At 34.8% G+C, this 25,994-nt stretch overlaps 1 protein-coding gene across 1 annotated transcript; it reads left to right on the forward strand.

Moving 5' to 3' along the window:
• The first annotated feature begins 352 nt into the window (after positions 1–352).
• Positions 353–23,276, forward strand: LOC145333724 (uncharacterized). The gene is made up of 13 exons (XM_080178930.1): positions 353–584; positions 13,322–13,468; positions 13,997–14,117; positions 14,644–14,754; positions 15,133–15,215; positions 18,498–18,574; positions 19,052–19,101; positions 20,852–20,890; positions 21,355–21,417; positions 21,948–22,049; positions 22,313–22,396; positions 22,522–22,596; positions 22,981–23,276. The coding sequence occupies exons 1-13, from the start codon at positions 573–575 to the stop codon at positions 22,989–22,991; spliced, it is 975 nt and encodes a 324-aa protein (XP_080035056.1). The 5' UTR covers positions 353–572; the 3' UTR covers positions 22,992–23,276.
• Positions 23,277–25,994: the final 2,718 nt, after the last annotated feature.

Raw genomic sequence — 25,994 nt, forward strand, 5'->3', positions numbered from 1 at the left:
CTAGGGGCGCAGCCACTATTAACTTCATATGGTAGTATTTCCCTATTGATTTAAAACACTGCAAAATTATTAAATGCCATTTATATATTTTTTTTGTGGATAAAATAAAATATAACAAAGTTTGGAATTTGGCAGGGACTTTTAGGTGATAATGGGCAATAAGATGAAATTATACCCCCTATTGTACTGCTAGTTTGTTTAACCCAACCAAACTTAGATTAATGACACAAAAGTTCTTAAGTCATTAAATAAGAGAACGGTTATAATGTAAATAAAAAATAGTAATAACATTTGTGTTGCCTTGGTCTTAGTCTATAATTAATCTCATTATTTTATTTACTATCCGCGGTAGCTGTCTATTATACGGTTATGTACAAACACCGTAGTGACGCTAAAGAAAGAAAAAAAAACGCATGCATAGAACAACCCAAAATATTGACGCACGGGGAAAAGCGTATATAAATGCGTCAAACATTGAGCTACGCTTTCATTGATTCCTGTGCTTTTGCCTCGTGTGTGTGGTACGCAATACGGAGAGAGAAAAGCCCGGACACAAAGTTTTTAACTTCAAAATGAATACTAAGGTAAAATTTAAAAAGTTTTAGAAAGTTTTTTCTAGCATTACTTCGATTCCATCTAATATCCGCTGGATTAGAACTTGATCTCAGCCGTACTGAAAAATCATATATTGCATCGAATTACAGACACTTTTTCACGGTACACCGACAAACGTCCTACCGCGACAAACGTCCTACTACGACAAACGTCCTAAACGACAAACCTCCTAAGCGACAAACGTCCTACTGCGACATCTCTTAAGTAAAACGTCCTAAAAATTTAAAGGTCGAATTTTGTAATGCAAGGATGTATCGGGTTCGAAACCATACCATTTGATGGCCAACACAGACTTTGGGAAAACTGTCGGACAGATTTTTATAATTTAGCCTATGGTTAAAGTTATTCAAAAAATAAATTTCAGTTAAAGATTATTTTCCTGTGTTTTATCGCCATTTTGAATTTTTATATTGATAAGTATTCTTACAATTAGAGGATTTTGTCCTTAAATTTGGAAGATTTTTTTATTTCATAATTTTTGAAAATTTTTAGGACGTTTTACTAAAGAGATGTCGCAGTAGGACGTTTGTCGCAGTAGGACGTTTGTCGCTTAGGAGGTTTGTCGTTTAGGACGTTTGTCGCATTAGGACGTTTGTCGTATTAGGACGTTTGTCGGTGTACCTTTTTCACGAATATTAAAGCAAAAATCATACAATTAAATTATTAATACCAGATATGTTACCCGGGCCTCCGGCATCTCGGAACTAACAAAACTGGTTTTTATCTCTAAATATTTCATTTTGTTGTCCGCGAAAGCTGTCTATAATACGATGCGATAAATAACTATTCTAAAAGCGAAAAAGCGAAGCTTTTTTACATTGATTTTTATTAGCGAAGTTAGTCTATAATTCACTTTGTCTGTCCGTCCGCAAGTCGGTCAGTCAGGCCGTAATGTTATGGAGGAAATGTGATTTTCTCTTCTGCTATTCAACAGATGTATATGTAAACACGTAGCGCTCCGCTCGTTGTCGGGTAAAGCCTTAGCCCAAAAACAGGTGCATCTCATTGCCAAAGGTCTTGTACAAATTATAAAAAAAATATTCTGTTTTTAAAAGTTTTTAATAAGTTAAATATTTTATAACTACATTTTATTTGAATGTTGCCGTTCTTGTTTCAAAGATTTAAATGTTACATTGAGAGATGTCGTAATAAATAATGAAAATATTTTCCAATAAAGCTTCCAAACCGATTAATATCCGCTGGATTAGAAACGATTCTCTACTTTACTGAAAAATCATATCAGTTTTGTTAACAAAACTAGTTTTAATCTTATAATTTTCATTTTAATATCCGCGGAAAGCTGTCTATCACACGATGTGATATATTAATAATAAAACATTTTATAATAAAAAAACAGAGTGCTATGTTTTGAGGGACCAGCACCCGAATTTTTGAGTGACAGGCCTTTTATAAAGCCCAATTTGCTTCATATTCAAATTTTAAACAAATCTTTGAATTGTTTAAAAAAATGTTAAACAAAATTAGATTTACTAATATGTAAAGTTACAAAGATTTCTATATTATATTATAAATTGTTTAATGTTTTAGGTAAGGTTAGGTTAGGTTATATTGGGTACAGGGTAGCCCCGCAGAGTTGGGGCAAGAAAGGTAATGCGTAGTTAAAAAATTTTCAATTTTTTTAAAAAGATTGGTGGGGGAGGGGGTTGTTGTTGTTTACAAATTAATAAATAAAGAATATAGAATATATTATGTATTAGTTCAAAATTAAGTTGTTTAAAATGTGTATGTTGTGTTTTGTAGCTCAGGGGAAATTTATGAATTTATGACAGACGAACAAACAGACCTATACAGTAATTATAGACAGACAGACGGACAAGCATACAAAATCATAGACAGATTAAGAGACAAATAGATAGATGAACAGATTAACAGACAGATGGACAGATAAACAGACAGATGGACAGATAAACAGACAGATGGATAGATAAACAGACAAATGGACAGATTAACAGACAGATGAACAGATAAACAGACAGATTGACAGATGAACAGACAGATGGACAGATAAACAGAGAGATGGACATATAAACAGACAGATGAACAGATAAACAGACAGATGGACAGATAAACAGACACTTGGACAGATGAACAGACAGATGGACAGATAAACAGACAGATGGACAGATAAACAGACAGGTGGACAGATAAACAGACAGGTGGACAGATAAGCAGACAGATGAACAGATAAACAGACAGATGGACAGATAAACAGACAGATGGACAGATAAACAGATAAACAGACAGAGGGACAGATAAACAGATAGATGGACAGATAAACAGACAGATGAACAGATTAACAGACAGTTGAACACACAACGAAATCACAGACAGATAAAGAGATAGATGGACAGACAAACAAACAGACAGATAGACAGTTGACGAGACAAATAGACGGATGGACAAACAAATAAACTAACACAGAGACAGACGGACAAACAAACAGATGTTCAGACGAAAATACATACAAAATCATAGACAGATGGTCAGACAGACGGACAGACAGATGGACAGACAGATGGACAGACAGATGGACAGACAGTTGAACAGACAGATGGACAGACAGTCCTTTAATTTCCTTTAATTTACGATCATGGTTGTTTACTATAGATAGACAGAAATAAAGAAATTATAATTTGCAATTCTTTTTAAGAATTAGTTTAAAGGTCAGAAGCTGGACAAAATTTGTAAAACGTATTGACATAAAAAAACAATAACTAACTGTCTTACTCATTTCTAGAGACCAATTCGGGTTTTTAAAATAATTAAAAGCTTCTATACAACTTTTATTTTTTTTATTGTTATTGTCTGTTAAATATCAAGCCACAAGTAAAGAATAATTACTACTTATATGGCAAACAACATTTTAAGAGATTAAATTTATTCTTCAGCTAATTTTCTTTGAAAAGGTTAACCCCCCTCCCCCGCCCCCCCCCCCCAAAAAAAATGTAATAGTTATATATCGCATGATCTTTATTTTAATATTCCATGAAAATTATCTGTAATACGATGCTATACATAATTTTTCAGTATGGCTGAGAACCGGTTCTAATCCAGCAGATATTAATCGTTTCACATGCTTTCACTTAAAAATATAGATAAGCTCAGTTTCTAAAGAAATGTGCTAAATTGTTCTTGTTATCTGTCCTACTTAAAACTTATCTTTCCATCCAATTGCATCTATTTTTTATTTGCAGGGGCAAGGGAAAAACAAAAAAAAGTTATTTACTAAAAAAAATGTAACATAATTGAATATTTAAATCCCAAAGTATTTAACTATCGAGCGATAGCTCATACATGCAAGATGACGTCATGCAATACATGTAAAATAACTTTTTTTAAACAAAAAAATCAAATCCTAAATAACTTTTTACTCAAGATTTTTTGTTGCTTTCATTCAATTTGATTGAAGAGTACGTATATTTTTCAACAAATTTTTCTATCGCCTTTATCCACGAGATTTGAAAAGATTATATTTGTTTTAAAAAGGCCATTAATAGGACTTATTTCAACCAATAAATACAACTAAAAAAGGGGGTTCACCCACCCCCTTATGACGTCATATTAAGTATATTGTCATAATGTGGATATTATGTCAGCCAAGGCCACTTTTAATTAAAGCCATATAGTCGATGCAAATATTGAAATTGTACATCGACGAAATGTCGAAGCGCTGGAAAGTGTCATATATGACGTCATAAAAATACATCTAAATCCTTCTCTTTTTAAGAGGTTTCCTTTTACACTTCTCCTTTCATCCTTCCTTTTTAGAATTATTTTTATGACGTTACACATGACACATTCCAGCGCTTTCAGAATGTCAACAGAGTGACATCACTACGCAACATTAGCCCCACCCCTAAATAAAGTTACAGAATACGCCAGCAACCAAATGATTATTTTATTATCTTAAAACCTGAGGAGGGGGACAATAAACAACTTTTTTTTAGAAAGATAAACAAATAAAGAAATATAACATCAAGTGTGCTAAAAATAATATTAGTGAAACCAGGTTGATCCAATGTTGATCCTTATATAAAAGTAATAGGATCTCTATGTGTGTCTCTCTCTATGTATGTCACTATAACCGCTGAACCGATATGGTTCTCCTTTAAATTGTACCTTCTCATTAATCTTGGGAAGGTTTGTAACAATTTTTGGGAAGGGTAACTAGCTCACCCTCCATTAAAAAATGGTTGAACACTGCAAATTTGAACCAATTAATAAGATTTAATAAAAGTACCCGAAAATTTTAAGCTAATGGAATGTTTCTAAAACTTTTTAATGAAAAGGCAATCTATCCTACCTCCCCCCCCCCCCCATGTAATATTGTTGAATACACCCTTGCAAGAAGTTAATCAGTGCATTATCTTAAATTCAAAGTTAAGCTAGAAAGAAAGACAATAAACTTGTTACTTTTCAGTAGCGTAGCTACTCTATAATTAGATTAGGTCAGTACGTCCGTTAAGAGAAATACCAGATTTAAAAAAAAATATTGGGAATCTTTGGATCCCAATGGAAAGAAAACGAAGTTTCGTCGTATTTTCACAGTAACTTTTCTCCTACTTCTAGCCCCTGCGTGTGGTCCTAACCCTGCGGGTCCAATTTCCTAACCCTGTGGGGCAATCATTAGCATTTACCTAACCTAAAATAACCTATCAAAAGCTAAATGCTAAACCCACCACGTCGTTTTCCTAACTTTTACTATCTACATATAATACAAAGTAGAACGATGTTTGTTTGTCTGTCTGTCTGTTTGTTTGTAGCGAAGGATCTCGCTAACCGCTGAACCGATCGGGTTCTCCTTTACAGGGTAGCTTCTCATAGGTCCCGGGAAGGTTTACAACTGTTTTCTTGGGTGGTAGTACACCCCTAACCCCACCAAAAAATGAAAAATACCCCCCCAAAAAAAAAAAAAAATTTGTTTGATAAAACCTCTTGGGGCAGAGCCCCTAGAGGCTAGGGGCGAAGCCGCTAGTTTTTTAATAAAACTAAATATAGAAAACAACTTTAATTAAATCATGATGCAAAATTTGTTCATTAAATCATAACATTTTCTATATTATTTTTGCCTTGCGCTTGACTGTTCTTCAGTTAAAATATGATTGTATTGCGCTACATATGGACTTGATTGTACTAGTTTGTTCATTTTATAGCTATCCTTACATCTTATTTTAGATACAAACCTATCAGGGATCTAAAGTCACAAAAATAAGACAATGGCCGATAAGTTGATAGACATCCCCAATGATGACACGCAAAAATACCCCTTCAGTAAATTACAATAAGTGATTGAAACGTTTGGACACTCAACTTAATGAACTAGCCAATCAAAATTCAAGAAAGTTGTTAGGCCAACAAATAAGAAAACGTTAGTATAAAACTTTGGGATCTACTGTAATAAACAGCCCAATGCCCCCTCCCTCCCTTCAAATAAATAAATAAGCTTGTTTTTATTACATAAACAAAGAATTAGAAATGATAGATACAAGTTATTTATAACATCGTATTATAGGCATCGTTTTCTGTGGATATTATAATGAAAAATTATGAGATTACCTTTGATGCTAACAAAACTTATCTTATGATTTTATTTTATTATTCGTTGAATAGTGTCTGTAATATGGTGCTATATATGATTTTTCAGTATGGCTAATAACCAGTTCTAATCCAGTAGATATTAATCGGTTTCGAAGCCATATTGGAATAACAGATTATCAGATATGCTAAAAATCTCTAAAGATATTATAGTGACACAACAAATAACAATCTACTTAATTTATCTAAAACTTTAATTTAAGTTTTTTCCAGTATGGCTTTGAAACGTATTAATGTCCACACTTAAAGATCATGTATTACAGACAATTATTAACGAATATTTCTTAAAATCATAAAATTAAGTTTTGTTAGCCCCTAATCTTATAATTTTTCATTTTAATATCCACGGAAAGCTGTCTGTAATACGATGCACCAAAAAACAATTCTCCATTGACCTAACCCCATACCCCTGGTTTAAAATACATCTATATTGACCTATCCACATACCCCTGGTTTAAAATACATCTATATTGACCTATCCCCATTCCCCTGGTTTAAAATACATCTATATTGACCTATCCCCATACCCCTGGTTTAAAATACATCTATATTGACCTATCCCCATACCCCTGGTTTAAAATACATCTATATTGACCTATCCCCATACCCCTGGTTTAAAATACATCTATATTGACCTATCCCCATTCCCCTGGTTTAAAATACATCTATATTGACCTATCTCCATACCCCTGGTTTAAAATACATCTATATTGACCTATCCCCATACCCCTGGTTTAAAATACATCTATATTGACCTATCCCCATACCCCTGGTTTTAAATACATCTATATTGACCTATCCCCATTCCCCTGGTTTAAAATACATCTATATTGACCTATCTCCATACCCCTGGTTTAAAATACATCTATATTGACCTATACTCATACCCCTGGTTTAAAATACATCAATATTGACCTATCTCCATACCCCTGGTTTAAAATACATCTATATTGACCTATCCCCATACCCCTGGTTTAAAATACATCTATATTGACCTATCTCCATACCCCTGGTTTAAAATACATCTATATTGACCTATCCCCATACCCCTGGTTTAAAATACATCTATATTGACCTATCTCCATACCCCTGGTTTAAAATACATCTTGCATAAAATAAAATAAAAGTTTACTTAGCCCCGGGAAAAATAATGAATCAAGTTCAAATTTTAGGTTTTTTTCAACAATTTCCCAAAAACTTGTATGTTTTAATTTGGCCCCACTCTGTTTTTATTTTAAGTAGAATGATAGTTATTATTGAATCTTATGATATACAGCTTTCCGCAGATATTAAAATGAAAAAAGCTATAAGATTAAAACCAGTTTTGTTAGCCCAGAGTGGCTGATGGTCCGGGCTAACAAAACTGGTATTGATTGCATGTTTTTAATCCAGCGGATATTAATCGCTTTGAAGCCATACTGGAAAATAATGAAAGTTAACGGGGGGGGGGGGGGGGGGGTCATAGCCCAATAACATTACATTTGTTAACTTTTAAAACTAAATCTTGATATAGTATGAGATAATATTCAGTAATATAGGGATGTTACGATTATACTTTCAATCTACAACTCTTTCTTTCCCTAATATTTATTAGGAGGGACGTCTAAGCCTTTAATTTTGAGGGGCGTAGAATAAAGAGTTTCAAAAGTTTGAGTTGTGCAATATAATTTACTTTCAAAATTTAAATGAGAGGTTTAAAAGCTTGATGGTAAAGACCCCTTACCCCCACTTAAGGACGTCTTTGTTTATTATCTTTCATTTTAGCAGATTTTTTTTACATAATGGAGGATTAATTTATCGATGATTGTCCAATCTCTTTATTCATGCTGGCCTTAAATGCCGGCATATTTTAGTTGGTTTATTACATTACAATTTTAAAGGTTAAGAGTCACACCCCTCCTTAACCGAACTTTATATTAACAAAATGTCCCAAACATTCGGACAATTGGGCGTTCAAATAGGACCTATTGGTAGTTAGAATCAGTTGAGAACAAAATCCTAGCCGTCCCTTCTTGCCTGATATGGCCATTTCAAATTTCAAGTCAAATTACACTAAATAACCTTCAAACTTCACTCTTTTTGAATATTTTAATGTTCTTGTAGTGCGACAGCCCCAAAACAGAGAAGCTTTACTTCTCTGACCAAACTGACTGCTTGGAGTTCCTAACAGGAAGTGCCTTATTGTGTTAACACAAGTTGGGATTCGAACCCATTCCCAAAACTATCCAACATAGAATAGCTGTATATTACAGCATGAGGACAGTAATTTGTATGTTAGGCTCAGGCAATGCATGCCCCCATGGATACCCTCTGCTGATCCTGGCTGTTGTTAGTAGCAGGGTCAGCTCCTTGTTAGACTTGTACCTAGGGTTCACCAAAGTCAGGCCCCATGAGCTGGAAGTTTGTCCAGGTTTTGACCACCAGCCAGTTTGATGTTTAACCATAGCCATATCCAGTTCATGCCTCCTTATGCTGACCATGGCTACTCTCCAAACTGAGTGGTGGTGGTGGGAGCTCAGAGCCTTCCCCAGGCTTGGCAGGGTTGGGGCCACTGGCTTAATGGGAGTGGGGCATAGAGAAAAAAATAAAAGAGAGGAATCGAAGCAACTAGAAGACGAAAATAGGCAGTGGGCCTAGAGGCCTACTCAGCGCTGTTGCTGCGCTAAAATTTATTGCTATTCCACTACTTTTCAAATGGGAGGATTAAAAATTATTAAAAAAAATATTTTTTTACTTTTTGCTATTTCCATATTTAGGGCAAGAATATTAGATTAGATATTTTCGTTTTAATGTTTTAATTAAAAGTTACATAGAATTTTATTTTTATTTAAAAAAATTTGTTCATGAAAGATGAATCCTTCTATTTCTAAAAGGGGGAAATTTTTTTCATAATGAACATTTAGCTGATTCTGACCGCCCACGGCTGTTTGCTAAATATCGCTTTTCTTTTTATTCACATTATTATTTATGATTGACTTACAAAAAGCCCTGGGCGGCTTTTGATTTTCGTCTGCTTCTAAATTTAGGAATGGGGAAGTAGTATTTTACCATGAAAAAGGGGTGAGTATTCATCCTCTTATCCTTTTTCCTTATGGAGTGGGGTGACCATGGCTACTCTCCCAACTGATCCATACCATCAGCTCAGGTCCACCAAACAGCAACCGTGTCCTCCAACTCCCTCAGAATGAACCCTCCCAGGTTCAAGGCATGGTTCAAGATGCACATCACCATGATCTCCTTGATGGCCAAGATCAGGGTATGGCTAACCTGTATCTTGAGCAAAGAATGCGGCTGTGCTGATTTAGCATCTCATCTTAGCCCTTCCCTGATCTTGATCCTCCAGATCATGGTAGTGTGCATCTTGAACCATGCCCTGAACCTTGGAGGGTTCTTTCTGAGGGAGTTGGGAGACTGTTTTGTTACTGTTCTGATGGACCCAAGGTGGTATGGATTAGTTGGGAGAGTAGCCATGGTCGCCCCCACTCCCATTAAGCCAGTGGCCAAAACCCTAACAAGCCTGGAGAAGGTACAGAGCCCCTCCCACCACCAGCAACTTAAGGCAAGAAGCGCACTAGCCGTAGAATCAACTGTCTGGCCAAGAAAGCTCTCATGAGGACCCTGCAAGCCACGGCCCTTATTCCCATCTGTACAGAGCTCACTGATGACAAGGATATGGGTAGCATGGAGTTGCTGGCAATTCTCATTAAGGTAGAGGCCAAGGCCCCTGAGAGGGTGAAACTGGACAGGGGCTATTCTTAGATGTACACACCCATGGTATTCAAGGTTCCTTCAGGAGGCTCCATCTGGATAGGGCTGAGGTTATGCATCAAACTGCTCCCCCCTCCCCCCAGGACAGAGATGTTGGTCAAGACCAGGCCGATTTTCATGCGCAGGGGCCTGACTGTAGGGAACCCCATTCCATGTTGGATAGTTTTGGGAATGGGTTCGAATCCCAACTTTTGTTAACACAATAAGGCACTTCCTGTTAGGAACTCCAGACAGTCAGTTTGGTCAGAGGAGCAAAGCTACTCCGTTTTAGGGCTGTCACACTACAATTACACTAAAGTTTTCAAAGAAGAGTGAAGTTTGTATCAGGTTATTAGGTGTAATTTGACTTAAAATCTTAAAATGGCCATATCAGGCAAGAAGGAACGGCTAGGATTTTGTTCTCAACTGATTCTAACTACCAATAGGTCCTATTTTAACGCCCAATTGTCCGAATGTTCGGGACATTTTGTTAATATAAAGTTCGGTTAGGGAGGGGTGTGGAGTATTAACAACCAGGGATCTAAAGGGATAAGACAATTGCCGATAAATTGATGTACATCCCTAATGCTGATACACAAAATTAACCCCGCTTGATTACAATGATTGGTTGAAACGTTTGGAACCTCTACTTAAGGAACCAACAAATGAAAATTCAATAAAAGTCCCCAAAATTGTTAAGCCAACGAATAAGAAAACGTTACTTTAAAGCATTGGGGACTATTGGAATAAACAGCCCAGTGTAAAAAAGACGTTCAATAGTTGGGATATTTATGTATATGGGAATCGTCATATAAAGACTTGGATGTTATAAACCAGATTTTTAAGTACTCTAAAATAACAACACATTTATGAATGGATGTAGAATACATTTGGATTTTATGACAGGGGAAAAATTGTCGTCAATTTAGCTTGCTAACTTGGAACTCTTTTATTGGCCAATGCGTTCATCCAGAAGAAGGGCAGATAATGAATTAAAGGGGGTGGAAGGGGGAAATCGTTATTTTAGCCAGTTGCGAATTTCACTTTATTAGAGAACATTAAAATCTCGTGTCAGATCCAAGTATTAATATATTCATTCATTTATGCAAATCTATGGTAAAAAAATATATATTTATTTTTGACATTGACAAAAAAGCAGAGTCTACCTTTAAAATGGGGCAAATCAATTCTTTTCTATCTGTCAATCAATCAATCAAACTATTCATTAAAAAATCTTTCACAAAAATCGATTATTTTTAAGTCAAATATGTACTTTTAGTAGCGCAGCTTCTCTATATATTGATTAATCACACATGGTGACGGTTGAGCATTTATACCCCACCCCTCATTTTTTTAAACATTGAAAGTAAGGGGAACCTTAACACAAGGGCTACAAATTACCCAATATAACTTAACCTAAATATTAAAATTTTTCATTTTAATAGTCGCTGAAAGCTGTCTACAATACGATTTGATAAACAACTGTTATTATCTTATTTGTACTTTCTTAATCTACTTTTTTGCATAATAATTCATTAATACAAATAAAACATTAACAAAAATTTCTTTAAGATAAATTCGGGGAGGAGAAGGACATATGTAGAACTTTAAATTTGACTGGTAACCAAAGTTTTTTATGACCAAGTTCTCTCATTCTTTGGCTTGAAAACTTTGGTGACTTTTATTGCATTGTTTGTTCAATCTAGCAGTGTCCAAAATAATTTTTATAATTTCTATCTATAGATGGGGTGATATTGTTTATCATAATTAGGGTTATATATTGATTTATTATCCCTAAAGATCTATTTATGGATGCAATCTTCCTTCTGGGAAGAGGGGGCATTTAAACCTTTAAAATAATGTAATTTTTTTTATTATTATTGCTCTTTTATTTGCATTATCTTGCTAATTTCAGCTATATTTGCAACCTTTTTTTGTGCAAAATTGGCAGACATTCAAAAAAAGGGCGTTTTTAGACTTCTTTAATAAGATTGGATCATAACAAGGATTGTTGAGTCCAAAAGTCGTGCAGCATTTTAGTAAAAAAAACCGAACTAATCATCCTATTATATAAAGTAGTAAGCGTTTTTTGTCTGTCCTGAAGGATCTCGCTAACCACTAAACCGATATTGTTCTCCTTTACAGTGAAGCTTCTTATAGGTCCTGGGAAGGTTTTAAACTATTTTTGGGAGGGTGTCTTCACCCCCCTCCCCCCCAAAAAAATATATGTTTTACTCTTTTGAAATACAAATTTAAAATTGGATGAGGTCGACTTTCCCTAGAGGCTTCTAGGGGGCGTAGCCGCTAGTATTATATAAAGAAGTAAGGTTTTTTGATCAGTAGCTTAAGATTTCGAGCTTCTGAACCTTTTAAGTTTTACATTTTGCGAATGCTTCCCATAGGTCCCAAGATGGTTTTAGACTTTTATATTTTAAGATTAGAGTTTTAAAATGGTTTTAGGCTATAGAGCCCTAGTTGCTAGGGCGCAGCCGCTAGTAGTATGTTAGTAAAAAGGAAAAATAGAGGATAATATAAAAATGTGTTTATGAGTGAAAAAAGTGATAAATAGATTATTCAAGAATATGATTTTTTTACTCATGATATAAAAAAAATCAAATTTAGAAAAAAAATATATAAAAAATTTAATTTTGTGAGCTACTTTTTTTGCTATTCTTATTATATTTGTAATGCAACTTAGTTTTTTGAATACTTTTCTCAAAAATGGCTCTATCATAAAAGAAATAAACAGAGTAATTACCATAAAAAAAATGCAGTGAAATATGAAATAACCTAATTTGGACAAAATTAAACAAAACATAGAAAAACAGTATAATTAGAAAATAAGATGCATAATTAAACAATTTCAGCAATATTACATCTATTTTTTGGAGCAAAGCTACAATATAATTCACTAACTATGTTCGTCCGTCAGTCCGTTTCGCTGTGGGGGAAATGTGTTTAAGATTGGTTATTTTATTGTGTGTGAAAATACCCCTTTAGTATTCAATTTAAAATTAACTTTTGATTAATCGGTGCTTCATGCAACAAATAAACACTGAACATAGGCTATACAATTCACTTTGTCCATTTATCAATCCATGGTTTGTTTGTGCATTAAATAAATGTACAAATGACTGTTTTTGGCATACCTGTTCTATTGAGGTGATGAAATACCATAGTCCACATCTCTTTTTTAAGGGGTTTCTTTCCCCCTTCTCTTTCTCTTTCCCTCTACTATGACGTCAATATAATAGGTATACCAAAAGCCGGGACATCTCTCCCCATTTTCCCAGGGCACTAAACACAGCTACCCATCTTTGTATTAAAGAAATTTTTTGTTCAGGAATCCTCAACTATGATTGTGTTGGTGTGCCTGATGGCGTCCATGTCCATGCCCATGGTGAGCAGTAGGCCACAAAGCACAACATTCACCAGACAACCAGCCCCTGTATTCCTTCCCAGACCAACACTCAACAGACAAAACCAACAGGTAAGGGTTTAATCAAATATTTGTTTAAAACTGAACATATTCTCCTCAATAGATGTCCAAGGTGGGGGGTAAAGTGGTGATTACTCCCCTTAAAAGTCTCACTTTACCCCCTCAACATTTTTAAAAATACATTGAATTATCCCCCTTAAACCTTTGAACCTCATTATTTTACCTCCTCAAAATAAAAAGTTAGAAAAAAATAAACTAGACCTTTTCTTTTAAATTTTTTTAAAATCTGGAAGTAAAAAAAAATTTACAGGGGCGACTTCTCTTAGTAGGGTGGAGGTAAATTCCCCAAAATAGTTAAAAACCTTCCATCAACCTATAAAAAGCTTTACTGTAAAGGAGAACCATATTGTTTCATCTGGGAAAAATTGTCGTTAATTTAGGTTTCTAGCATGGACATCACTTATTGGTCAGTTCATTCATCCAATAGGGTAGGATCGTTAGTTTGGACAGCTACACGTTTTACTTTTTAAAAGTAAATGATGTAAGATTCAAGAAATAATAAATCCTATGATATTCTAGTTGTTGCTGACTCCTCTGAACGTAGTGAGACAGACCGGAGGTGCTGTCATAGGCGCTGGTGATACAGTGGTCAACTCCGTCCCTCAGGGGGTCAACTTCGTGGGAGATGCTACTGTAACAGGTGATGTAGGATTATGCAGTTAAGGGGTGTGTGGGTGGGCGTAGACCCTCCTGTATTGGAAAAGTGTGATTAAATTCGTCGTCTGAAAAAGATGATATTTGTAAATGCTGTGTGCGGCATGTTTTGTTATGATGCTCTGGAAAGTGTCGAAGCAATTTTTGAGGTGATATCATATCCACTGGGGACACGGTGGTCAACTCTGTGCCTCAGGGGGTCAACTTCGTGGGAGATGCTACTGTAACAGGTGATGTAGGCTTAAGCAGTTAGGGAAGCGTGGGTGGGCGTAGACCCTCCTGTATTGAAAATGTGTTGTTAAAGTCATCGTCTTAAAAAGAGGATATTTGTTTCAATTAAATGTTGTGTGCGGCATGTTTTGTTATGATGCTCTGGGAAGTGTCGGAGCAATCTTAGAGGTGCTGTCATATCCAGTGGTGACACAGTAATCAAGAGTTTAGCGAGATCTTAAACTACAGACAGAAAAGCACCCTGTTACTTCTCTACTAGGATTAATAGAAATTATTTGTAGGTGTGAGAGCTGTGCCCCAGGGCATCAATGCTGTGAGTGACTTGACCGTGGGCACTATCAACAGTGTTCCTGACAGTGTAGATGCCATCACTGACTTTGGCATCCAATCAGGTAATAAATGGATGAATTTAAATGTATGATCTAAAGTGGGGAGGGCCCTTTTTTATCTGCTAGCAAATTGCTTTTTGTTATTTTCTAGTACCTTGTTGAGCACTGTTAAGCCCTCCCCCTCTTTATTCTCAGTTTGTTTGATTACTTTAGGTCAGGTTAAGTAAGACACTTCATTTATAGGCCCCATATATGGTTAGGAAATGGAAAACACTCCCTCACCCTTATTTTGAAATAGAAATGGACGGCATCAATATTTAACTGACAATCGTATAATTTTTCAACTTTTCGCTTTGTCAGAATGTGTAACAATAGGAAAAGTCTTAAAGAAAAGGTGTAACGATTAGAAGAATGTACAATTGATATAATAATTATTTTTAGTTCGCAATGCCCCAACCAATGCCATCAGACTGACAAATGGAGCGGTCAACACTGTCGCAGCTACTCCCCAGTTCATTGGACAGGTAAAGAGCATAATGAAATTTCAGGGATGTTCAAGCTTATTATTTAAAGGGGGGTAATCAAATTTTTTTTAATTTTGAAATGTTAAACGCCCCTTTACACCCACCATTGGATGCATAATAAAAAATAAAAATTTGAAGAAGCATAAGATTCAAAGAATCATAATAGTTACTGATTATGTGGTAGTTAAAACTTGAATAAGATCTTCAAAATGATTTTTATTTTGGTGTTAATGATAATTATATTTTTGGCACTTGAACCCTTCCCCCACTCTTATTTTTATAAATTTAAAATAAGAGTGGTGGATATGGTTCACCAATTCCCATCTCCCATGTCTTTAATTTTGTTTTAAAAAAACTAGTTTTAATGCTCAATAGGCCCTCTGAGGGAAAGCACCGTTCTTTATTTATAAATATATTTTTAGTAGCGAAGCTACTCTATAATTCGAAATGTTCGTCCGTCTGATCAAAGACAGAAGGATTAAATATGCAGGGATTAAATATCTTAACATTCTCCATATTTTCACCAAGTTTCATTAAGATTCGTCAGTTGGTTAGGGTGCTAGCAGTGGCGTGCGAACCGAAGGGGGCATTTGGGGCAATCGCCCCCCCACCTAGCGACCAAAACGCCCCCCCCCTGCCCCCCCATAGCAACCGCCCCCCCTGCCCCCCCCCCCCTAAATGTTAAAAAATGCCTCATTTTGAACCCCCCGGGTCAACAAAAATGCTCCTTCTTGCCCCCTACCCTACAAAAAGCAAAACTATCCCAGTTTCCAAAAAAAAGATCAAGAAATACTCAAAAAAAAAATTTTTGCGCTTCGCGCCAAACAGACACTTACTATTCATTTAACCTTACCAAATTTTTTAATTAGTGTAGAAATGAGGTTATAATCTTTTTTCACTGAACATAACAAACCAGGTTATAGGAAGTATTTTATTTTGTATAATATAAACTTTTTACCAAAGAAATATTGTACATCCCCAATGATAATACACAAAATTACCTTATATAGATTACAATTAGTGGATGAAATGTATGGAAACTTGACTTAATTAACCAACCAACCATAATTCCATGAAAGTCCCCAAAGTTGTTGAGCCAACAAATAAGAAAATTTTATATGAAATATTGGGGACTAGTGTAATAAGTAGCCCAAAAACACCTCCCTCCCTGCATATTTGAAGAAAAAAATTTGCGCTTCGCTCCCTTCCAAATGGTTTCTGCTATGAAATATTGGGGACTAGTGTAATAAATAGCCCAAAAAACCTCCCTCCCTGCATATTTGAAGAAAAAAATTTGCGCTTCACGCCCTACCAAATGGTTTCTGCTATGAAATATTGGGGACTAGTGTAATAAATAGCCCAAAAACCCCTCCCCCCTGCATATTTGAAGAAAAAAATTTGCGCTTCGCGCCCTTCCAAATGGTTTCTGCTATGAAATATTGGGGACTAGTGTAAAAAATAGCCAAAAAAACCCTCCCTCCCTGCATATTTGAAGAAAAAAATTTGCGCTTCGCGCCCTTCCAAATGGTTTCTGCTATGAAATATTGGGGACTAGTGTAATAAATAGCCCAGAAACCCCTCCCTCCCTGCATATTTGAAGAAAAAAATTTGCGCTTCGCACCCTTCCAAATGGTTTCTGCTTTTAATCACAATGAAAGGACAAGTAATTTTTTTATATTTTTTACACAGTTCATTATATCTTTGGTTTTTATGGTACAATAGATTTTTTTGTGGATTATAATATTAAAAAAAATAAAATTTCTCGCTGTTTCGAGCATCCAGTATGTAATTTACTTTGACTGTCATCACACAACATACAGGAAAAAGGATTTGTGACTTTTTCTACCTAAAATATATATTTATTTCAACAGATGCTCTTTAAATCTACTTGTCTGTATTCTTATTAATGATTTTTTGTGCTTTGCTACTTAAAGATGTTGTCATCCTTGTTGTCAAACAATAAAGAAATATTTAATATCATTTTCTCATATTAGGTTAATTTTTGGTAAATTATTTCCAAAATGAGTGTTTTTATCTCCCCCCCCCCCCAATTTTTTTTTAATGGGGTTATTCAACCTTCCTGCTGAGATTTTATAACATCCCCTTCCACCCATTAAAAATATTTTGTGGTGGAGGGGGGGGGGGGAAGGTTAATTTATCTTCTGTACTATTTTTTTGAAGATGCTTTCTAGCTCCCTTCCCTTCGGTCATTGCAGGGTGGGGAGAAGGGATGGGGGAGAAGAGATGGGGGGGGGGGGGAAGAGATGAGGGGGAAGAGGTGGGGGATATAAATGGGAAATAGGGATGGGGGAAGGGATGGGGAAGAAGGGATAAGGACTAGGAGGCCCATAATCAAATAATCCCACCCCTTAAAACGCCCTTATTTAAAATTAGTATATATAATCAAAATGCCCCCCCCCCTAGACAAAGTGCTTTGCACGCCACTGGGTGCTAGATTGATTCCTACATAAGTTTTCATGATTTTCTCAACTTCTTTTCAAGATAGACGGCTGAAATTTTCAGGGTTTAAATACTTTCATATTCTGCATACTTTATTTAGTTTTATCGAGATTTGCTTATTGGTTGGGGTGCTAGTTCGATTCCTAGATTTTTAGGTTTTCATGGTTTTCTTCACTCCTATTCAAGATAGACAGCTGGTATTTTTAGGGATTAAATAAGTTCGCAATTTACATATCCCCACAAAGTTTCATTGAGATTTGCTTATTGGATGAGGTGCTAGATCGATTCCTAGATTTTCATGTTATAAATCTTACAAGGTTACGTGATTTTTTAGTTTAAATGTTTTTATGAAACTACTCTTTAGTTAATTTTTTCCGGATATTCATCCATAATATTTGAGCTTCGCTACTTATGGATGTTGTCATCCTTGTTTTCTATTTTATCCTTACATCTTTCAAATATTTATTGCTGTATTATTCAGACCGCCAATACCGCCTAGAATGCCACTGTCCGCCTACCATCTACCTATCTATATATGAATCTATGTATGTATCTATATATGTATTCATATGTATCTATCTATCTTATTCAGACCGCCAATACCGCCTTGAATACCGCTGTTCGCCTCCTATCCAACTACCTATCTATCTATCTATCTTATTTAGACCACTAATACTGCCTTGAACACCGCCGTCCGCCTTCCATCTATCTATCTTTTTCAGACCGCCAATATCGCCTTGAACACCGATGTCCGCCTCCCATCTACCTATTTATCTACCAGCTACCTATCTATTGCTCTATTAATCTATCTCTCTTATTCAGACCGCTAATACCGCCTTGAACACCGCCGTCCGCCTACCATCTACTGCCATCAATGTTGGAGCCGGAGCCATTCAGACAGGAACATAAATAACTATAAAGAGTTGGGCAATTAAAGTAAAAGAATAGATAGAGCACGAGCTATAACCAATGGGGTGAGAGCTCTGTGCCGATTTTCAATTCGGACTTTGAATATTAGCCAAGTCGCTACAAAAGAGCAGAAAGCAATTTGCAAGCAGACAAAAAGGTACCCCACCACTTGGGGCAGGTAGTTGTCTGGGTTATAAATCTATACTTTAACATTTATTGTTTGTCAGATAGCTAATTTTGCATCGATCGAGTTGAATATATTCTACCGTAACAGGATTATGCCAACTTAACAAATATTTTGACTCCAACTTTTCTGGCAGTCCAAATTTTTATAATTTAGGTTATTTATTACCTCATATCCATTCATAATCTTTGAGCTTCGCTAATTATGGATGTTGTCATCCTTGTTATAAAACTAAAAGCCGAGCTACTTCAAAGCTACATAGTTATAAATGTTTTCAATGGATAGGAACTAATGTCGTCGTTTCTGCCCCCGGCTCTTTCACAAATCTTGCAGGTAAACATTTTTATATTTCAAAGTGGTCGACTTAACCTTTAATTTTAGGAGCCTATAATACCCCTGTAAAGGAGAACAATGTCGGATAGACATACATCCTATAACTTTATAGAAGATCTAGCGGTTACGCCCTCTAGAGGCCTCTAGGGGCACTTGAGGAGGGGAGTTGAATCCCATACCTATTTTTTAAATTTGTTTTTTAAGTAAAAAAGAAATTGGGGTTGGGGGTAACCCCCTCCCTTCCCCCCCATTTCTATTTTAGCTTTTCAAAAATATTTAATTACATTTTTTTTTGGGGGGGGGGTAATTTTTTTCAATGGGCGATTTTTCTTGGGAGGGTGGTGGTACCCTCCCCCAAAATATTTGTAAACCTTCCCGGGACCTATGAGAAGCTACCCTGTAAAGGAGAACCTAATCGGTTCAGCGGTTAGCGAGATCCTTCGATACAAACGAACAGACAAACATCCTTTTACTTTATTATAAGGATAAACTCATGAAGAATGTTTCTAACCAGTTATAGAATATACGTGAATATTATGACTGGGGAAAAATTTTCGTCAATTTAGGTTGCAATTACCCTTGTAATTTAGTGGTCAGTCCGTTCATCCAGTATGAGGTTGGATGGGGGAGATCCTTATTTTAGCCCGCTACAAGTTTCACTTTATTAGAAAACATGAAACTCTGGTGTAAGATACAAGCAATAATAAATCCATTAGTCCAGACAACAAACACTTTGATTGCACGACCCTTTTCATTTTTAATCAAATTTTCATCATTGATGTAACTTTTTAAAATCATACAATAAACAAGGAAGATAATTTAGCTACTGTAGAACACAACCTACTTTTACTTTAGCTATGCTACTTAATTACAGGTTTTGGTTTGGGCTATTATAAAATACTTCTTATTATTATAGTAACTTTTATTATATTTAGTACAAAATTAGGCCGCTAGATGTCTATTTGGAAAATGTAAACATTATAAAAATCGTTATATGACATCACATAATTTCACTTTGATTCGAAGTTCTTTAATTTCTAGTAGATTAAAATTAAGATACTTCTTTATTTAAGGCTTTAGACTTTTTTAAAATAGGGGCATTTGATTGCACGACCTTTGTTTAACTATTCTCTTTCTTTTCTATATTATCCTTACAGCCGTGAGCCGCACAAAAGTGCCACAGCCGAGAGCCGTGAGCTTCAAGAGCCACAGCCAAGTCACACGGAGCCGTGTGATTATCGGAGCCTATTATTGAGGTCTGAAATTATTCAGACTTATAAACAAAATCTTGATAAAATGGTGATCGGAAAATAGCCTAAAACCTTGGTATGACTAGTAGATGCACTCTCTGAAAAGCAGAGCTTAAACGGTCCAGCGGTATTTAAGATTTTAATCTTCATACGGAGAGAAATCCTTCTACTTTTTTATTTTAGAAATCATAATGTTTCATGTCCTTCTAAAAAAAATACAATCGTATTATTGACAGCTTTCCGTAGATATTAAAATGAAAAATTATAACATTCAAACCAGTTTTGTGCGCCCGATGGGCCGAGCACCTGGGCTTACAGAACTGGTTTTAATTTTTAAGATTTTTTTATTTCAATATTATTGAAAAATTGTCTGTAATACTATACTTGAGTTTTCAGTATGAGAACCGGTTCTAATCCAGCGGATAATAATCGGTTTCGAAGCTATACTATAAGGTATTAATCAAAGTAACTAATTGAAATTATTGATCATATATTTTCAGGAACTGCTGTAAGAGCTGTACCAACTGGAATTTCAACAGGTATTGTACATAAATACAATCTAATTCTAAGCGCTGGAAAATTTCACGTGAACGTCATAAAAATAAGCCTAAAGGAGAGATGAGAGGAGAAGTGGAAATCCTTAAAAAAGAGATGGATTTACAGGTATTTTTATGACGTCACATAAAAAAAAAGACTAGTTTTCATGACTTATTGAAATTAAAAACAAGATTACTGCATTTTCGTGAACAGTCTAAACATATTTTAATATTTATTTAAATACGATGAAAAAAGTACAAGATATGTAAAATCTTATATAGTAAGACACACATACATCTACTAGCAGATGAACATCCAATTACTGCATAGATTGACTAGAAATAATTCTTTAATGCAATTAGCAACAAAAGTTTTGACTTGGAGGGTGGAAATGGTAACTATTTTTTTTCCATAAAAGAAACTTCATCAATAATTACAAAAATAATTAAATGTTATTTATTTCTAGGAACAAGATTTGTAGCCAACGCCCCCTCTAACTTTGTTGGATTCACCGCGGATGCTGTCAATGCAGGAATGTTTGAACAATACTCGGCCGTCAGACGGACAGACCACAATATATTCTAATTTAATTCTTAGAGGATCTTACAGACAGTCTATAAAATGAGCAATTCATAACATTTTAGCTTTCTGTGATGTTTCTAAATAAACTCAGGGAAGAAGGGAACATAGAACTGTAAATTGCACTGGTATCCAAAGTTACATAATCATGTTATCTTATTCGTTGGCTTAAAATCTTTTGGTATGTTTAATGAAATCTGATTAGTCTCAAACGAGGAATGTCAAAACTTTTCAACTATTGATGTTATCCTACAGAAGGGGTAATTTTGTTGGGGATATACATTATACATAATATATACTTTTTATATTATCAACCATTATGTTATAACTTCATAGCCCCGCAGAGGGCCCTCACAACAATTGGGAATAGGAAAAAATCCACCCCCCCCCATATTACCAAATATTAGTGGAGGGGGGGGGGGGAGGAGGAGATTTCAGATAAAAAAATTGAAGAGCATTATCTAAACATTGAACATGACACAGGTGCTACTGGAGCTAATACTGTTACTAACGATGGTGTCAATATAGTCACTGGGCTTCCTGGTGCTGCCTTCAGACTTGGCGGTACTGCCTTCAGGACAGGTCAGCTACATCTCCATTAGACTGTAAATAAAACAAGTACCCAAAGCTTTATAACCATATATCTTGAGGTACTTTAATTCAACTGTGATTAATTGATTAAATCTAGAATTGTCTAAATTTTTCGACCAATAATAACTTTTTTACATGAAAGGTAATTTTAGAGATAATTATCAATTGACTGTCCATTGTCTTATCCCTTAATATCCTTGGGGGAAACAAAGCGTCAAGATGAATTGTGATTTGATAGAAATTTTTCTCGCTAGGTGGTGCTGTTGTGAACAACGGAGCCCGCGTAATTCTTGCCACTGGAGATTCTCTGGCCAGAACCGGTTTCGGAGTTGTTACAGGTAACTTTTAAATTATAGATAATCATTAGTTATATCAGTATCCGCGGACAACTGTCTTAAAAAAACTGCCAGCATAAAAAATTTACATTAAAATCAATGAAATTAATTGAAATATTTGCCGCTAGGTGGAGCTAGAGTTGCTATGGCCACAGCTGGATCAGGGGTTGAGCTAGCTTCCAGAGCTATGAACAGATTTGTAGGTTAGTATATTTTCTTTTATTTTAGAAGAAATTTGAAGTCTACCTCATAAAACACAATTCAATAGTATAGGTTTGAGGCAAAAAAGTGCCTTGTCGAGCACCGAACTCCTACAAATTTCCCTTATTGAAAAATAAGGAGGGTTTTTTTCGTTTGATTGAGTTAAAAAGAGTACTAAATAGCCTCGTAGAGTTATTTACCCCTGCGGGGCTCCCTAACTGGCTCCCGCGATAGCTAGCTGGGTAAGAAAAAGCATAGAAAAACTTAAAGTAACCCTTAGTTTTTAAAATTAATTTTAAAAAAAAGAGAGGGCACCAATAATGAATACATATAAAGATGAAAAATAATAATTAAATAAAAATCATCTGTTAATTGTCTTTGTTTAGGTTTCTTTTAAAAGCTGAAAACTGCAAAATGAAAGAAGATATAACCAAGACTGAAAATTATTTTGATTCTTGAGATTACCAAAGCATTTGATTGTAATTTTCTGTTAATAATCCTTAAATTTTTTTATCATCTTAACTTTAATTTCTTCCATGAAGATTTTAAAAATGCTTTCATCTTAAAAGAATCAAAAAATTTAAAATTTATATGTAAAGTTGTGTAATTAAAGGGCATTATGTTCTATTTATGTGATATTTCTATTTATTTATTTATAAGAAAATATAGACTTAAATAGTTATCATTTTGTTTAATAATTTGTCTACAAACACAATGGATTTATTATTACTTGGATCTTACACCAGATTATATTGTACTCTAATGAAGTGAAACTTGTAGCTGGTTAAAATAACGACCCCTCCCCCAAACATTCACCCCCTCCACACCCACTGGATGAACGATTTAACCATTAAATGATAGCAACCAAAATTGACAACAATTTTCCCCTGTCATAATATCCAAGCATACAAAAAGCCTTAAATCTAAAAAGGAGTGAAGCCCTTCAGAAAGTGACAAGAGAGAAGAAAAACAGAATACCCTTTGTTGTATCCTACCATCCATCATTGCCCCCACTGTCAAAAATACTTAAGGATGCATGGAAATTTATGACATTGAATGACCAACGCCTACAAGAAATTTTTCCCCACCCTCCCATGGTTGCTTACAGACAGCCAAGATCTGCTAGCTTAAGAGCACGCCTTGTAAAGACAAAATTACCATCAAGAAAACAGCGAACTTTACCTGGCCTCAAAAAATGCCAACAACCAAGATGTAATACCTGTAGCTATATTCAAGAAGGTAAAAAAGTTGTTAGCTCAAATAACAAGAAAATTTACATCAACCTACAAGAGAGTGTTACCTGTGAAAGTAAAAATGTGGTTTACTGCATTTCCTGTGACAAAGCTGCATGTAATTTTGTTCAATACATCGGTGAAACACAAGCTAAACTAAAAGTTAGGTTTGGCCAACACCTTGGTTATGTTAGAAGCACAGATCATGACAAATACCCAACAGGAAAACATTTTAATCTACCTGGACACAGCATGACCAACATGAAGCTTTCAGTCTTAGAAAAATGCAAACTGGACTCATCAAACTACAGAAAAATTCGGGAAGCTGAATACATCAATAAATTTGACACACTAAGAAATGGATTAAATAAAAAATTGTAATTTTACTTGTTATTTTATCTAAATATAAATTTACATTTGTTGCTTTGTTGTTAATCATTACTAAACTAATTTTTAATACTTTATTGTTTAATTTATGACAATTTTTCATACACTTTCATATAAAATTAAAATCTTTTCAACACATTCACGTATTTCTGTTTTGCTAATTGCAATATTTTTTTTAAAAAATACAAAAGTTATACAGTACAAAACTTTCATTCTTTTAAACCCCCATCCCTTCTACCCCTTCCCTTTACACCAAAACCAGCGGTTAAATTACTCAGTTTCAAACAAACCTTTGTACAGTAAAGAATAATAGAAGGGATAACCATATTCATTATAATACATTTAACTTTTTCTTTGTATTTTCGAGCACTTTTTCATTATTTTGTTGTTTCTTTACTTTAAAATAACCTAATTTTTTTCAAAATATATATCTGATTTTACTATAAATATATGAAATATGGTTAATTTTGTGCAGGTTGACAAGGATTAGATGTGATTTAATCGAAATATATTCCTACAAATTGAGCTGTGTGTTTTTCCTTGGATAGTCTCTTTTCAACATTGCTGCCGTGTATTATTCCACTAGAGTTGGCTCGATATAATTATCTCCCTATTGGCTAGTTTTCTATATGCATATCTATTTCTCAATAAATCTATTTTCCTCACCCGGCATTACTATCTAAAAGAAAGTAAATATTTAATAATTTAAATGATTTTTAAAAGATTTTTTTAAATTATATTTTTTTCTTTACATTACCATCACCAAAGGGTTAATGATGATGATTACAATTTTAGTTTAATATTTGAACACACAAAATGTCGCCACAATCGAATTCTTTTAAAACATAGTTTTCTTAAATTTATCATATTATAAATTTAAATTTTCTTTTTTATGATTAGAAATTAAATAAATCAATATAAGGCAAATAGCAACATGAAATAAAAAAAATGAATTTATTTTTAATAAAGTAAAATAATGGGTCTTATCGTTCTGGGCAATGAGAGTTTATTATGGATTATTGGAGCACTATGAGTTTTAATCATATATTCCTTGGAAAACTTGAGCTCGTTTATAGACATTTATTTCCTATATAGATCTGACATGGATCTTGAAGCAATTAAGCAGGCCGTTTTGTACATGTTAAAAATTGGAAGATTTCATTAAATAAAAGTAATCGCAAATATACTTAGTAAATAATATCCACTTGTATTCTACATCAGGGAGTAAGGGAGGGGACAATGGGCAATTAATTCAATTTAAGAGTTTTTGAAGAAAGACCATGAAAACCAGAATAATCCCGAAAATATGGTGGAAATTGTAAAGTGATTGTTGATTAAATCTAGAAAACCATAAACTAAGAAAAAAGTTCCAAGAAAAAAAGCAATCATTTGAAAATAAGATTACCAGTATTACAGACTGACATAACCATTCTGTAATTAATTACTAGAAATATCTCCCTGGATCTCTTCAGACGAAAGGGAAAGAGAAAAGAGATTTGGGGGCAATTGATGTGAACACGGAAAAAGGGGGCAGGCAGGGGTGTAGCTGGATGGGCAAGTATATGACCCGCACGCCTTCCTGCCCCTTTTTATCTTGTTTATTTCCCCCACCTCCCTTCTCCATTTCCCTTTTTCTCGTCTACTTTTAAAAAGGAGGTGGGGATGAAGGGAGTGAAATATAGTATGGGAGGGGGGCCGTGTATTTATATTTGAACTACTCTCTGTCTGCAAAACTATATATATTCAAAACTAACATAGCGAGTAACGGCATTTCTTGCGCA

Source organism: Acartia tonsa, chromosome 12, assembly GCF_053477335.1.
Source record: "Acartia tonsa isolate MP-2025a chromosome 12, ASM5347733v1, whole genome shotgun sequence".
Classification (NCBI taxonomy): Eukaryota; Metazoa; Arthropoda; class Copepoda; order Calanoida; family Acartiidae; genus Acartia; species Acartia tonsa.